The sequence below is a fragment of the Giraffa tippelskirchi genome, chromosome 8 (genome assembly GCF_054371585.1).
Source record: "Giraffa tippelskirchi isolate mGirTip1 chromosome 8, T2T-mGirTip1v1.2.pri, whole genome shotgun sequence".
Taxonomy (NCBI): domain Eukaryota; kingdom Metazoa; phylum Chordata; class Mammalia; order Artiodactyla; family Giraffidae; genus Giraffa; species Giraffa tippelskirchi.
Genome location: NC_137282.1, coordinates 53,917,664 through 53,932,944, shown reverse-complemented (window position 1 = coordinate 53,932,944; position 15,281 = coordinate 53,917,664). Strand labels below are relative to the sequence as shown.

Genomic DNA, 15,281 nt, shown 5'->3' with positions numbered 1-15,281 from the left:
AAGGGCTCAATCTCTTAGTGCTTTGATTTCCTCCCAAAGTTCCCATGGCCAAATTGGATATGAAGTCTCAACATATAAATCTTAGAGGAATCAAACATTTAGTATGGGGCATCAACCTTTGACCTTTGTTCTGGATTTGAGGAACTGAAGGAAGAGGGGAAAAAAATTCCCAATTTTCATAAAGAATTTTTTGTACTGTTTTAATTGAAAAATCCTTTTTTTCCCCCTTCTTAAATATTCATTTATTTATTTGGCTGTGTGGGGTCTTGGTTGTGGCACACAGGATCCTCGCTGTGGTGTGTGAGGCTGTGAAGTACGGTGCTTAGCATTTTCAGCTCGAGAGCTTAGATACCCCTTGGCATGGGGGATCTTAGTTCCCCAATCAGGGAACAAACCCGAGTCCTCTGCACTGCAAGGTGGAGGCTTAACCACTAGACCACCAAGGAAGTCCCCCCAATTTTTAAAAAGGCCAAAATAACGGTGCAAAGAGAAACTGAAAGTCGCTCAGTCGGGTCTGAATCTTTGCAACCCCAGGGACTTCTGGAATTCCATGGAATTCTCCAGGCCAGAATACTAGAGTAGGTAGCCTTTTCCTTCTCCAGGGGATCTTCCCAACCCAGGGATAGAACCCAGGTCTCCTGGATTGCAGGCAGATTCTTTACCAGCTGAGCCACCAGGGAAGCCCAACTAAGTTTTATTATTTTGTTTAAGTTTAAGCATTTTTTTGAAGTATAGTTGATTTACAATGTCATGTTAGTTCCAGGTGTACAAAATCTGAAAAAGAAGAGATTAGTTTTCTTTTCAAAAGCACGCCAACTTGCCTGTTACTTTTCAGGCACCAACTATGTGACAGCCACCATTCAAGGAAGGGAACATCGTTCCATTTTACAGATGAAGGAAATGAGGTCTGAGGCTGTTGGTAACTCAGCCCACTCACTCCTACAGACTAGAGACCGTACCACTTTCTCTAGTCCTGGGGTGGGACTAGAAATGGGGTGGGGGCTGCCGGAGTTCAGATCCTGCACTGCTCCCACTTAAGATGGGAAACTGGTAAAAGGCAGCATGTAACTTTGACCTAACTATTGGAGGCATGAAAATCAAGCAGCAAAACCAGTTTTCAGGGTGTATTTCTGGAGTCTTTGCTATTCCAGACCTTTCGGGTCAGCTTTTCAAGGTTTCATGGGCTGCTAATCCCACAGGCTTTGAGTCAACTTGATTTTTCTATTTCAAGCATCCTCTCAGCATCAAAAAAAGGAACCGGCATGAAAGCAGGTAAACACAGGACGACACTGGAGAGAGAGAGAGCAGTCTCTCCCTGAAAGGAAAATGTTGTGGCATAAGTCAGAATGATTTTCAAATCAACTCAGACTGATTTTTCTTACATCAAAGACCTGGGAGAATAAACTTCTTTCTCACCCTCTTGTTCCCCTTCCCTGGGGGCACATCCATGTCTCTGTTTAACAAATGACGACTGCGGAATACATCCGGAGTTTCGAGAAGTGCTTTATAACCTACCTGATGCTGAGCGACGTCTTGGGGAGAAGCTGGATGCAGAGAGAGAACAGAGGGAGAAGGAGGAGGGGTAGGAGGAGGGATGGGGCTTCGCTGATAGCTCAGTTGGTAAAGAATCCGCCTGCAACGCAGGAGACCCTGGTTTGATTCCTGGGTCGGGAAGATCCCCTGGAGAAGGAAAAAGCTACCCACTCCAGAATTCTGGCCTGGAGAATTCCATGGACTGTATAGTTCATGGAGTCGCAAAGAGTCGGACAAGACCTTCCCTTTCACGTTTCACTTTCAGGAGGGGGGAAGAGAGACAGGAGATAGTAGGAAGGGACAGATGGGGGTGGTTCCAGGGGTTGAACTCATCTCTCTCTTTAAGCCTGCTTTGGGAGGGTTACCAAGTCAAGTGCTTTTCCCTGTAAAGGCAGGGAGAAAAAGAGAACAGCCACCGCCCTTCTTGGGGATACCAGCAGAAGGCGTATGGCAGCTGGTGGTTTGGGTTTCAACATCCATGGTTGTCAACAGAGCTTTCAGCAGTTCCTCTTGGTCACCAGGGTCATTTTGAGTCCTCATTTTCTATTTGAAAGGGCTAATTTGGAAGCCGTTTGTAGAACGTGCCACCATATGTTAGGCATTCAACACACCATCCCAATTACAGGAGCTGAGCTGAACGCGTGCGTGGAATCCAGGCTCTTTGACTCATTAACTCCAGTGGCCTCAAAGACAGCGTGCACACATTTCTCCCTCCTCTAGCTTGTCACTGTGAAAGCTTAGAAGTGGCCAAGCAGAGGGCTGAGTGGAAAAACGATGGGGCAATAATAATACGTTAAAACTCAAGAGCATCTTCTGGCCAGAAAAGCACTGTTGAGTAATTTATCACATTTGATCCTCTCAACAGCTCTAAGGGTTCTCCTTGTGTTGAAGCTGAGGTCACTCGGGTCCTGTCCTCTGGTCACAGGGAGAAGGAGATGGTACATTTTCCAGTACACTCCTGGGGCCATGCTGGGTGCTCTGGATACTCAATCAGGAATAGCTGAGCCTCCTTTTTTTTTTCTTTTAATTTTAATTTTATATTAGAACATAGCTGGTGAACAACCTTGTCTTCATTTCAGGTGGACAGCTCTACATAGACAGGCATCTACTCTTTTTCCAAATCTTTTCCTATTTAGGTCATTGAAGAATATTGAGCAGAGTTCCCTGTGCCATGCAGTAGGTCCTTGTTGATTATTTATTTTAAATATAGTGGTGTGTACATGTCAATCCCAAACTCCCAATTTATCCCCCACACCAACCTTTCCCCATTGGTAACCATAAATTTTTCACTTCCAACCATGAGTTTGTTTTCTGTGAACCTGTTTCTGTTTTTGTAAATAAGTTCATTTGTATCATTTTTTTTTGATTCTACATATGAGCAATATCATATATTTGTCTTCCTCTGACTTTTTTCACTTAGTCTGATCACCTTGGGATTCATCCATGTTGCTGCAAATGGCTTTATTTCAAGGCATATATGAGTCTTCTGACACCAGCCCTAAATGGTCTTCATTTTTCTGGTTTCCACTTTGTGGGGAAATGTGGTCACTAACAGAGAGAATCTTCAAGGTCTCTCAAGAGTTTGAGGAGTCTGGTCCTCTGACACATCAGAAAAAAGATGCGTGTGCCTCACAGCACTCTGATTTTGGACCACACTCCTGAAGGTTGCCTTACCCACCACGATCGTGTTATGGGAAAGACTCATATTTTATTGTCAACTAGAAGGCCCAGACAGTATTAAAGATTGCTTGGTATCCATAAGGCTTAAAGCCCCCATGCCTTAGTACTTACCACTCTGAATATTAAGATCCTTGGCATTACAGCTTCCGTGAATTATGAATTACCTTGAGTAGCTCTTTTAAAAAATCCTGTGTCTATTGTGTTAACAGGTCTCTATAAATACTCAAGACATCTTGACTGTTCCCTTCTTTAGAGACTTAATTCTCCTGTCAGTGATATTAAAAGGTCTACAATGGCTGTTAAGGGCATTTACAAGAGAGGTTGGTTAAATCTTTTCTATCATATTTCACTTTGGATATTGATGTCATGCACACAGTAAATGAGTGGTTGCAAATGTCACTAACAGGCAGTGATAAGATGACAAACAGTTCTTAATTGGATTCAGCTAGTACTCAAAGGGTTTGAGTCCCAGAAGTACCATGAACTTCCGGTCCATGGGAGTAGGGCTTCCCCATTAGTAATTTTCTAAATTTGTCAGTCACTCCGATGTGCAGGCAAGGTTGAGAAGTGCCATGCTAAATCACCCCATGCCAAAGAGTAACTAAATGGATAAACTCACTCTTACTTGTCCTTTATCTGACCTTACAGCTAAAACAACTAAATTACAGTGTGCTGGGTCCCCGACTAGAGTCTATTTTAAAGCTGTATCTACTAAGGTGGATTTTTCAATCCAAGATGCATATGGAATCACCTGATGAACTTCCAGAGGAACAGAAATCAGAGATAAGACCTAGACATCCGGATTCAGGGGGACTGTGAAGGGGTCTAGGTACATGCATTTATCAAATTCTCCAAAGGCAATTCCAGTGAAGAACTGGCATTAAAAACCATGGGTTTATCAAGATGTCTTAAGAGGAAAGCATGCCAGTTTTAGGTGAGATGGTCTTGAAGTAAGAACCATATGCCAGACACAGCTTATTTACAGAAACCTCAATGATTCAAGGGCCTGGAGCCAGAAGGGAGACATGTATTGTGTGGGTGGATGGTTTCTCATGGCTTGCTGATTAAGCTCTGGACATTGATTATGATAAACATGTTGACCGGAAATCATTTGACAGAGAGCTATGTTCAATTAGTAAATTGTGTCCTGTGTAATATTAACCATTTTACTTCAAGAATACGTGTATTGACTAGGATTTACTATATTTTGATTATGTAATATCTTATGTAATATCAATAAACCAATGCACATGCTTCTATATATTAAAAAACAAACAAACTGTGGGATTCGGCTTTGGTTTGCAACCAGGGCCAATTTTTGGCCCCCCACGGTGCATCTGGAAATGTCGGGAGACAGTTTTGTTTGTCACAACTGGGGTGGGGGGAGGAAGGTACTGGCATCGAGTGGGTGAAGACTTGGAATGCTGCCCAATATCCCACAGTCCACAGGACAGTCCATGGCAAAGAAGTGGACTGAAATACCGAGAGAATGACTCTGGGAAAGGTCTCACTAGGGTGGCACATTCATCACATGCATTACTTTAAAGCATCAGTCAAGTTTGTGCTTCTATCAGGGTATTATGAAATTATAAATTTTTTATGTAAAGTGAACCCAAAGTAAGTCAAAAGACAAAAGAAGACAAAACAAAATAGCCCATACACTGTCAAAAATCCACCCAATTCTATTTTGGTTTGTGAACTAAAACGCTGAATAGACACTGATGATCAATGTTTTGACAGGCTTTTTATGCAGCATTTTGACAGCATTTATTTAGACTTCATTGAGCATTCTTGAAATGGCATTGGTCAGTATTAAGCTGTTCAAAAGCTGTCTTGTAAGAATATAGCATTATTTAAATCTCAGGTAGCTTGAATATTTCTTTTTATTTTTGCCAGTGGATTTTAGAAAATGAAGCTAGAATTTCATGGGCGACTTGCTATGTGAAAGTTTATACACTCATCTGGAACACCTGTAGGTGGAGTAATTTAATCTAAATTTTTACTTGCTACTAACCAAGAATTAAGTGTCTAGTTCTAGGCTAGGATTAGAAGTCAATCCAGATTTCAGAGGGAAAGTATTAAGTGTTGCATTAACTCTCCATCCTTGTTAGCCATTGTTTGATCCCCCAGGGAATCTTTGTTCTCTGAGATGCTTCATCTATGTAAATACGACAAACCTTGCTATCGATCTCGCTGCTCCCCAGTGCAGACTGAATCACATAAAGCAGTGCGTCCGTGAGCCCGTCACATTCCCGCATTCTCCTGCGGGCCTCCTCTCCGGCTGAACTAACATTCCTGCAAAGCAAAAGGATGTATCAGCACCCTTCACAGTGGCCACCGAAAGGACGTTCTTCCATGCCCACCTCTTCTCATTTGTTTTTCTTTAGTCTGCGCCATAAAACATGCGGGATCTTAGCACCGTGACCAGAAATCCAACCTGCGTCCCCCTGCATTGGCAGGCCAGAGTCTTAACCACTGGATCACCAGGGAAGTCCCTTCCTCTCAAAGTTTTAATGAAAACACTTTGCTTGCCTTTCAGAAGGTTTACCAAGAATGCAGTTTTACTGAGGGGGGAATGGCCTCCACAAATGCATTCTAGAATTGGATGAGCCACTGATATCTGTATCAAAACAGAGAATGCAGAATTCTGAATATGTGATCCGTGAGAGTCCTGTGACCACTAAGAAAGGAGACTTTGTAAAAGTCTTCAAGGTCTGCTTCTTTTACAAATGACGAGGGAATCAGAAGCTCTTTGATTCAAAGGGCTGTTCTTCTTTGAGAAGTTTGAAATACTTTTCAAAGACAAAGTTTCCAACTTACTGACATATCTTAGAGGTCTAATTTCACCTGTCTCAAAAAATATACCTACCTTGGCCCTGCCAGAGGAAAATTCTAGAAGTTTACTCGGACACAGAGATTTCCCTGAGAATTTCGTCATCAGAATACCCATGGCACCTTTTATGGGTAAGAGTGGCCCAAGCTCCTTCCTACAATGGCACAAACTGAGCTAAAGGCAACAGAAGGGGCCTCTTCAATGGAATGCACAGCTGGGAGGGGACTGAGCTTCCAGACCCACAAAAGACATCAGACGATCCGGACAAAGGTGAATCTCCTGAGTGCTTTTATTACCCCACCACCTGAGAAGGCCTTCTTCCTCTCCCAACCATGGCCAGGATTTGGTTCTAGAAGAAAACTTTTGCAGGGCTTCCCAGGTGGCGCTAGTGGTAAAGAACCTTCCTGTCAATGCAGGAGACATAAAGACGAGGGTCCAATCCCTGGTTCTGGAAGATCCCCTGAAGGAGGGCAAGCAACTCACTCCAGTATTCTTGGCTGGAGAGGTCTATGGATGGGGAAGCCTGGAAGTCCATAAGGTCATAAAGTGTCAGACACAATGGAAGCGATGCAAGCACAGAAAACGTTTGCAACAACTGATTTACAGACAGCACAGCCTACTGGAGGGAGGCTGGAGGAGGTGAGTAAACGGAAAGTACAAAGAAGCTGAAAAGTTTAGGAACTGTGCGAAAGGGTGATGAAAAGAGATAATGATCTAGGCAAAGCAATAGTTCTCAAGTTATGTAGCATCAGAATTGCCTGGAGGGTGTGTTCACATAGACATTTGGGCCCCACGTTGGCATCATAGGTGGAGTTGGATAATTTGCATATTTGGTGATGCTGACATTGAAGATCTACACTAAACTAGTGCTGTAACAGGGAAGAGTCCATTTTGACTCATCAGTGCTAAATCTGTTTCTTTGACTTTAACCCTGTTTTGGTTTTTTTTTTTTGGTCATTTTATTACTATAATCATACATGATGGGCTGCCTCTGAGAGTGGGGCGCTTTTCCTGACTGTTAAGCTAAATTGCCTTTGTTTAGAATCCTGTCCACCTGTAGATGGCTGGAAGAAAGTAATTAACACATTCCCCCTGCCTGAAGCTTGCCACTGTAGGAGATATTTACAAGATTAATGGCCTTTTAACTTCGCCTCCCTCCATCTCTGATTTATAAAAGAAGCTGGCATCCAAACTCTGGCAAGATGGTTATTTTGAGACCTTAGTCTGCCGTTTTCTCAGTCAGCTGGCTTTCCAGATGAAGCTGTATTCCTTGCCTCAACACCTCATCTCTCAGATTCACTAGCCTTTCCTGCGGTGAGCAGGGAGAACTTAGACTCAGTAACAGCGTTACCTCTGGTTCTAAGGGTGGGGTGGGAGTTTGGTTGGGGAGGGTATTGTTCTTTGCTGGAGCCTGCCATGTGGCAGATTCCAAGAGTCTGTGGCCTTAGAGCCCACAGGAGTAGCTGAACAGAATGAATCTCCCAACCTATGCTATAATTGACACAACTATTCTCATTTCATTTCCCCAACATCCTTTCCTGTTACATTTCATTCTGTTTTACAGATGAGAAAGGCAGGCTCAGATGGGGTGTTCAAGGCCCCATGGGTGGTAAAAGTGGAGACATTAGAACAAAACCCAGGTCTGTGAAAGAGAGAAAAGCAAGGGGCTTTGAGCTCGATGTACAATATGCACTATATTTTTTAGGAATTAAATCAAAATAAAATATATTTAATTACAAAATGTTACTGAACATTCATACTTTCTTTAATATCTAAAAAGTCCTGCAGACGTGTTTAAAGAGGATCTATCAGCGTTTAAATGTAACACCACTGGGAAAGGTTATTCAATGAAAATTAGAATTTTTGGCATTTGCTGATCTTGAAATATAAACAAAACTCCTCAGTGCCTCAGACAACGTAACTGAGCAAATGTGGGCAGCATTTTTATGTAAAGTGTTAAAGATTCCACCTTGGGATGGCCAACCCTTTCCTGGCAGCATCCTCGGGAGGGAGAAAGACATCTTTCTGAGAAAGAAGAAGTGGTGACAGGCACACTGGTATTATTATTAAAAGGATGGCCTTTGAAGGAGAGCGTTTTTAGACCCAGAAGTGATTTTCACCACATCAAGTTCTGATGCAGTTAGAGTCCAGTCAGACCTCTTTGGTCAGAAAAGTGCTGAGTGCAATGTATGACTGCCTTTTCCTACTTTGATGAGGTCACGTTTCCAAAGACAGAATGACAGAAAGTTAGACTTGAAAGGACTGTAAAGACAGACAGCTCATGTGTAACTTAGTTTCAAACATCCTCTACCCCTTTTCCTTACCCATGAATACTGAGTCTTTCCTTAGAGCAGCTTCACAATGGGGATGGCTGCCTCCTAATTCACAAGTAAACATCACTATGATCAGCCCTGCTTTCACTGGTCATCAATGAATGGGCAGGGCCAGCCAATGGGAAAGATCAAGAATTAACAACTTTGTCAACATCATACCTTTTCAATACTAATTTTCTTTGAGTTTCTGTTTGATTTTAGTCTAGTCTCTGCCAAAAATTTTAAAAAGTTATTAACAGGCTACAATAAGAAAATGTGTAATATACTGAGAAATGAGAAAGACTAATGAGGTCCCAGGAAGGACAAGGAAGTGATTAGGACACACACCTAAATCTCCCCCCACCCCCTCTCCAGTGATGCAGGGTTGGGGGGTGGGCAGGAAGGTACCACAGTGCCTGTAGTAGCATGAGGCATCATATATGTTAATATTTTTAAGTGAACTGAGGTGTGAACATGTCTCTCTTTCAATGGCTAAGAGCATCCTACAAGCCTTTGGGGTTGGGTTTCCACTTTTATTCCTGAATAAGTGAAACATTTCAGAAGATTACCTTTGATTTTTACCCCCTGCCCCAACACGGAATTTACTGTACTTGTGCATTTCGCTGTTTAAAAATGAAAATTCCAATAACCTTGTGTGTTGGTCACTGGTTCTAGTTATGGTCCTATATAAGTGACTGCATAAGAGTCTGATAGACAGCCAGTGTCCAGCCTACAAAGTTCCTCCCCTCCTGCTGTACTTAAACCATCTTCTACTCATTTTGAGGGAGGTGATTTCCATGTCTGGCTAGAACCTTGTGCAGCAAAATTTCTATGCATTAAAGTTAACACTGAAACAAAGCCTTGTAGATATTTTGTAAAAAAAAAAAGAAGCACAATGATACTGTAATATCTATTTCTTAGAAATAATCACTATAATCTTGATTGAACTGTCAGTTGATACAATCCCTTGGACTGCAAGGAAATCCAACCAGTCCATCCTAAAGGAAATCAGTCCTGAATATTCATTGGAAGGACTGATGTTGAAGCTGAAACTCCAATACTTTGGCCACCTGATGCAAAGAGCTGACTCATTTGAAAATACCCTGATGCTGGGAAAGATAGAGGGAGGGAGGAGAAGGGGACGACAGAGGATGAATGAGATGGTTGGATGGCATCACCAACTCAATGGACATGAGTTTGAGTATGCTCCAGGAGTTGGTGATGGACAGGGAGGCCTGGCATGCTGCAGTCCATGGGGTCACAAAGAGTCGGACACGACTGAGCGACTGAACTGAACTGAACATAATTTGGAAATTTCTGCTTAAAGTAGATTCTGTAATCTTTTCATCTCTCTTCTTTTCTCCACCCAACCTGATCCTTGGCATTTATAACCTGGCCTGTATTGAAGGTCTTCTCATACCTGGCCCACCTCCAGCCCCTTGAGCTCTGGGCTCCAGCCCTGTTAAAATTCCTTACCATCCTTCCTACAGTCCCACACAACTCTGGATCGCTGCTCACCAGGCAACTTAGTCTCATCTCCCAGTTTATAATTAGCAGAGCCCAGATGCTGGGCCTCTGCAGAATCTGGGCTGGGTTCCTGAGACTCTATCCAAGCGTGAAGAGAGGGACGGGGCTGCCAGAGGGCTTCAGAGAGCAGAGCTGAGATCACTTCAAGGAACACAGGTAGTCTGGAGGCAAAACTGAAATATGAAGCCACACATTGATGCCAACCCACTAGGACAGGCATGGGGAGAGGCAGAATCCACAGAGATGACAGCACAGAGCTGATGTTCAAGCTGGTCCCTCCCTGATGTGGGGGAGGGGTGGGCATATTCTCCATGTTGAGCTGCTGGCAGCCCAGGTGGGTTGCTCTGAGTGCCAGGCAGTGTAGCACCAGACCCTCTCCTCCTGCTTGGTGTAGATCATCAGGAGCAAGCAGGTAAACACTTTGGACATTTGGGCTCCCCTGCACCTGTCTGGTGAACTCACGTCTTTCTAGAAGCATTTCCAGTGTTGTCTTTTTCTGACATCTCACCCAGAGAGCAGAACCAAGGATGACAGAGAATAAGTCCCTGGCTTTGACACCTTGCAACTGGGATTTGCTGGGCTGGGTTTCCAAGCTGCTTTGGCTCAGCACCCCATTTTTTTTTCCAAGTCTCTATTTCTGGAAGTGAAATGTCTATAACTATTACCCCGTGCCTGTTACACCACTGTATGTTGGGGGCAAATAAGTAATTTCTTTAGAATCATAGGTTCACAGGTGGAGAGGAACTCTTCCCCAGCAGCTACACTTTATGGGTCACTCATGCACTTCATGGGTTACTCATCTACGCCTGATTAGATGATTCTGGTTTTGAACTTTTGAGCTGAAGAGATTTAGGACCTTAAGTTGATGCTGTAATTGGGATGAAAAGACATGGGGTGGATGTGGATCTTTGGGGACCAGAGGGTAGACTGGGGTGGACCAAACAACAGCCCCCAAAGATGTCTGTGTCCTAATCCCTGGAGTCTGAATGGATTACCTTACATGGAAAAAGGGACTTTGCAGATGGAATTAGGGTTATAGACTTTAAAATAGGGAGCCTGTCCTGGATGATCTCTATGGGCCCAGTTGAATCACACGAGCCTTAAAAGCAGAGAACATTCTTCAGCTGGAGTCAGAGAGATGCAGCAGAAGGGAAGTCAGAGAGATCCCAGCAGGAGGACTCAAATCCCTCTCTGGTGCTGGTTCTGATGTATGTGGACCATACGCAAAGGTGAAAGAGAGAGGAAGCTGGCTCCCAGCTGACAGCTGGCAAGGAGACAGATACCTCAGTCCAATAGCCACAAGGAACTTGATTCTGGCAACGACCTGAAGGAGCTTGGAAGAAGACCCTCCCAAGAGCCATTAGTAAGGAACATAACCCTGATAACACCTTGATTTTAAGTTAGTAAAATCAGCATTAGATTTTCAGCTCAAAGAAAATGTAAGATAATCAATTTTGTTGTTCTAAGTCACTAAACTTGTAATAATTTGTTACAGCAGCAATAGGAAACTAACATACAGCATTTGGCTTGTTTGACTCAAGGGTAAATGGAATTCTTCTCAACATCATCACTAAAATTTTCACACACAGACACACACCTCTTCCCTTTGTTGTTGTTCATGGACTGCAGCACACTAGACTCCTCTGTCCTCCACTATCTCCTGGAGTTTGCTCAAATTCATGTCTATCAAGACGGTGATGTCATCCAACCATCTCATCCTCTGTCACCTCCTTCTCCTCCTGCTCCCAATCTTTATCAGGATCTTTTCCAATGAGTTGGCTCTTTGCATCAGATGACCAAAGTATTGGAGCTTCAGCTTCAGCATCAGTCCTTCCAATGAATATGCCGAGTTGATTTCCTTTAGGATTGACTGATTTGATCTCCTTGAATTCCAAGGGACTGTCAAGAGTCTTCTCTAGCACCACAATTCAAAAACATCAATTCTTCAGCACTCAGCCTTCCTTATGGTCCCTTCCCTAGAAAATTGTTTATCTGCAGTGGGCTCATGCAAACTTTAAGAAGGTATTTCCAGATGATCAAATAATTGTATAGATTTGATGAAGACCCAAATAACCCATATATAAGAAAATAAAAATTATGCCTATTGGAGTGAGGTGCTACCCTTGACTGTGCAAGACCAGTCTGTGTAACTCAGAGCATACTAAGGCCCTCTGCACAGGAAATACTGATGGGATAGGATGATGCACCTTTTGAGGCAAAAGTACGCTGCTTTAATTTATTTTGCCCCCTTGCTGAGCTGATTAAACACAAGAGTGCCACCAGGTCAGTGGGTATCAGCTTGGCCCAGCTTGCTCTCCGGCCTGGTTGACATCCATCACTTCTTCCAGTCCTCTTTCTGGCAGAAGCGGCCCCCCAAACCTCAGTCTTTACAGCTTCCAGGGAACAGAGTGCTGGGGCTGGTACTCAGCACTGCGTGGGAAATGAGTGGACTGTAGGGAGAGAAATGAGTCAGCTTCTCAGCTCTGCTTGAGTGAAGTCTCTACTGCAGCCTCATTGCTTTAAGTGAATTCCCAGAACGTCATGTGAAATGCTAACCCTAAGTACCAAATGGTAGGAACCGCATCAGAAATAGCCTCACCTCCATAAACTTTTATTGGGTACGAATAACCAGAGGTTGAATTTACTTGAAAAGCTTTTGACTTCTCTGTCTACATATGTTTTTAAAGTGGGTACTTCATTATAGCCAAGTCAGAACAATTTCCAGAGGAATCAATTTCCCTTTTTCCTTTTTTTTTAATTTTTTTATTTTTAAGATTAGCTGAGTCCTGCTGCTTGGATTCCTGGTATGAAACTTGCTGTCTTCTCTCAAGAAAGGCAATTTCTTTATAAGTCAGGACACTGATGGCTTGGAAATTGCTTTGCTGAGCTGCAGAGGCAGAATGCTTCCGTGGCCTAAAGACCAACTACCTCCTGTACTGGCAGTAAACCCCACTGCCATGCTGTCCCCTGTTGACACACCCACCCCACTCGTGAATGGAAATCAGTGAAGAGAGATGGAGGAACCCCTCTGACATGGACTATTCCACACTGCCCCCTTCCAGGACTACCCAGACACATGCCTTCTGGAATCAGCCACACACCTCACACACAGTTACAAGGATGCCCAGAGCAGAACCAGAAACGCTCGAGTTAACAGACACCCTATTGCTGTCAAGACCTAGGGTCTCAGCTCCTCGATTCTAATTAAAATTGATGAACGCCACAGAGTTAAGTGCTCTATGAAATGTCTGCTCAAAGTTTCCCGTTGAGCTAAACTACAAGGAAATCGCAGGGAAGAAAAGGGTGAAGGCTGCGTGGCTAAAATGGTGAATTGCGGGCCCAATTGTCCCTGTGGTTCTTTGGGCTCGGTGAACACTCACAATTGTTTTCTAGCTCGTAGCACTAGGGGAGGAAGCTGAGGCTCTAACTCAACCACATCTTGATTTTAGAGCGGTGCTGGGTAGCCCAATCCCCTGGCCGTCAATGCCCACCTGCCCTGTATTCTACTAACTCCTGAAACATTTCACTAGGGTACGTTTGTGGTAGGCTCTTCTTTCTAGAGCATCGGCTCTGAATTAGGATGCATCTCGCACTGGAAGCCCACACATCCCACCTCTGTCCTGGCACCTTAGCATCCCATCAAGGCTTTGTACCACCATCACCACCACTGCACCGAGCATTTCCACAGAACAAAACCAAGAGCTGGCCAATGGCTGCTTTGCCTAGATTACAAATGCAACAACAGCAAAAAGAAGCTGTCATGGATCAAAATGCAAATGAAGTTCAAACATGATTGGAACAATGTTTCAAACATGAAAACAGTGTTTTCTTCTTCTTTTATGCTAAACCAATCATTGACCAGCTCAATTTAAGGTACATCGCAAAACCTGAGCTTTAAAACACATTAATATACTAATATGCCAGGAAACTGTGAAGTAGAAAATGCAATATTCACTTCAGACAGCAGGCAGCTTCCAGAAAAATGAACATCGTGGCTAAATAAATAATGAGTAATGCTGAGGCCATCCAATTCTGTGTATTCTGAGTCTTCTGTTTTCTAAGAAGTGATAGAACAAAGCTGACTAATAAGGGATTGTAGGTAATTGGCTACTTGCCTTTGAAATGTAAGATTGTGGGTTTGAAGAATTTCAAGATTTGCAATTATGTTCCAGATTGTTAATAATTATTATGAAAAACACCTTTCTAACTTGCATTCCAATTTATCTCTTAATTCCCCATAGGCAGTCAGGTAATCTTTCAGTTTATTTACCTACAGGAAATTTTAACAGATTGTACTTCAAAGACATATTAAAGTTGGGAATCCATGTGGTTTTTTTTTAAAAGCTCCCTCATCTAGATGGTACATTTTCCTCAAGCTGCAGTCCTTGTTTTCATAATTGCTTTGATCATGCATGGATACCATATTGAGTCACAATAACAACAATCAAAAAACTGAAAGCACTATCATCAGAGGCAAAGAAGTGCACTTACTCTGGGTCTCCCCTCTTCCTTCTGCTTCTAACCCCTCTATCTCAGTGCAATTCCCCAGCCTCTCCCAAATATGGTTTTGCTCTGGGTATTTACTGTCAGACTGTTGCCATCAGCATTCCTCTAAGCTGAGGTCTCACTGTCCTTGCCCAGCAAGAGAAGGTTAAGTGCTTAGAAAAAGGGGCCACAGGATACAGAAGGCAAAGCCCCTGTTACTTTGTTGCTCTAGGGCAGATGCCTACTGGTAATCATCCCTTTCTGCTTTAAAAATGTTTTTTGGTTTGTTTTCTTACATTTCTTTTTTGGAAAATGTCTCCTTAAATTTGTGGCCAAAATGCTAACAAAAATAGTCCCTGGATCAAAACTGCTTAAGCCTCATGTCCAAATGGGAAGGAAGTGATTAAAACTAAAAATACATTTTCCCTTTAATTTCTTAAAATGTACCCATCTTTTCTAATTGCTATTTCATGGATTTAGAAGTTTTGATGACTCACTCGACAGTCTTGTATTTGGGCCAAAGTGAAAGTGAAAGTGTTAGTTGCTCAATGGTGTCCGACTCTTTGCGACCCCATGGACTGCAGCCCACCAGGCTTCTCTGTCCATGGGATTCTCCAGGCAAGAATACTGGAGTTGGTAGCCACTTCCTTCTCCAGGGGATCTTCCTGACCCAGGGATCAAACCTGGGTCTCCTGCACTGCTGGTAGATTCTTTGCCGTCTGAGCCACCAGGGAAGCCAAAGAACATGATAAATGATGCAAAGTCCAGAGTCCAGTTAACTTGGCTCGAGATTACTATATAGTTCTAAGCTAACCGAAATGAACAAATAAAGCCAATGGTTGTTTGGCCAAAAATGAACTAAAACTACAGAAGGTGTCTCTGGACTACTCTCTTTTCTTCTTGTTTTAGAA

General features: G+C 43.2%; 1 protein-coding gene across 3 annotated transcripts in view; it reads right to left on the bottom strand.

Moving 5' to 3' along the window:
- Positions 1-15,281, bottom strand: part of CTNND2 (catenin delta 2) — a 1,052,534-nt gene that overhangs the window by 143,363 nt on the left and 893,890 nt on the right. For all 3 annotated transcript variants that reach the window (XM_081517461.1, XM_081517462.1, XM_081517463.1), the window contains one exon: positions 5,391-5,508. In XM_081517461.1, coding sequence (XP_081373587.1) covers positions 5,391-5,508 — 118 coding nt within the window. The remainder of the gene's footprint in view (positions 1-5,390; positions 5,509-15,281) is intronic.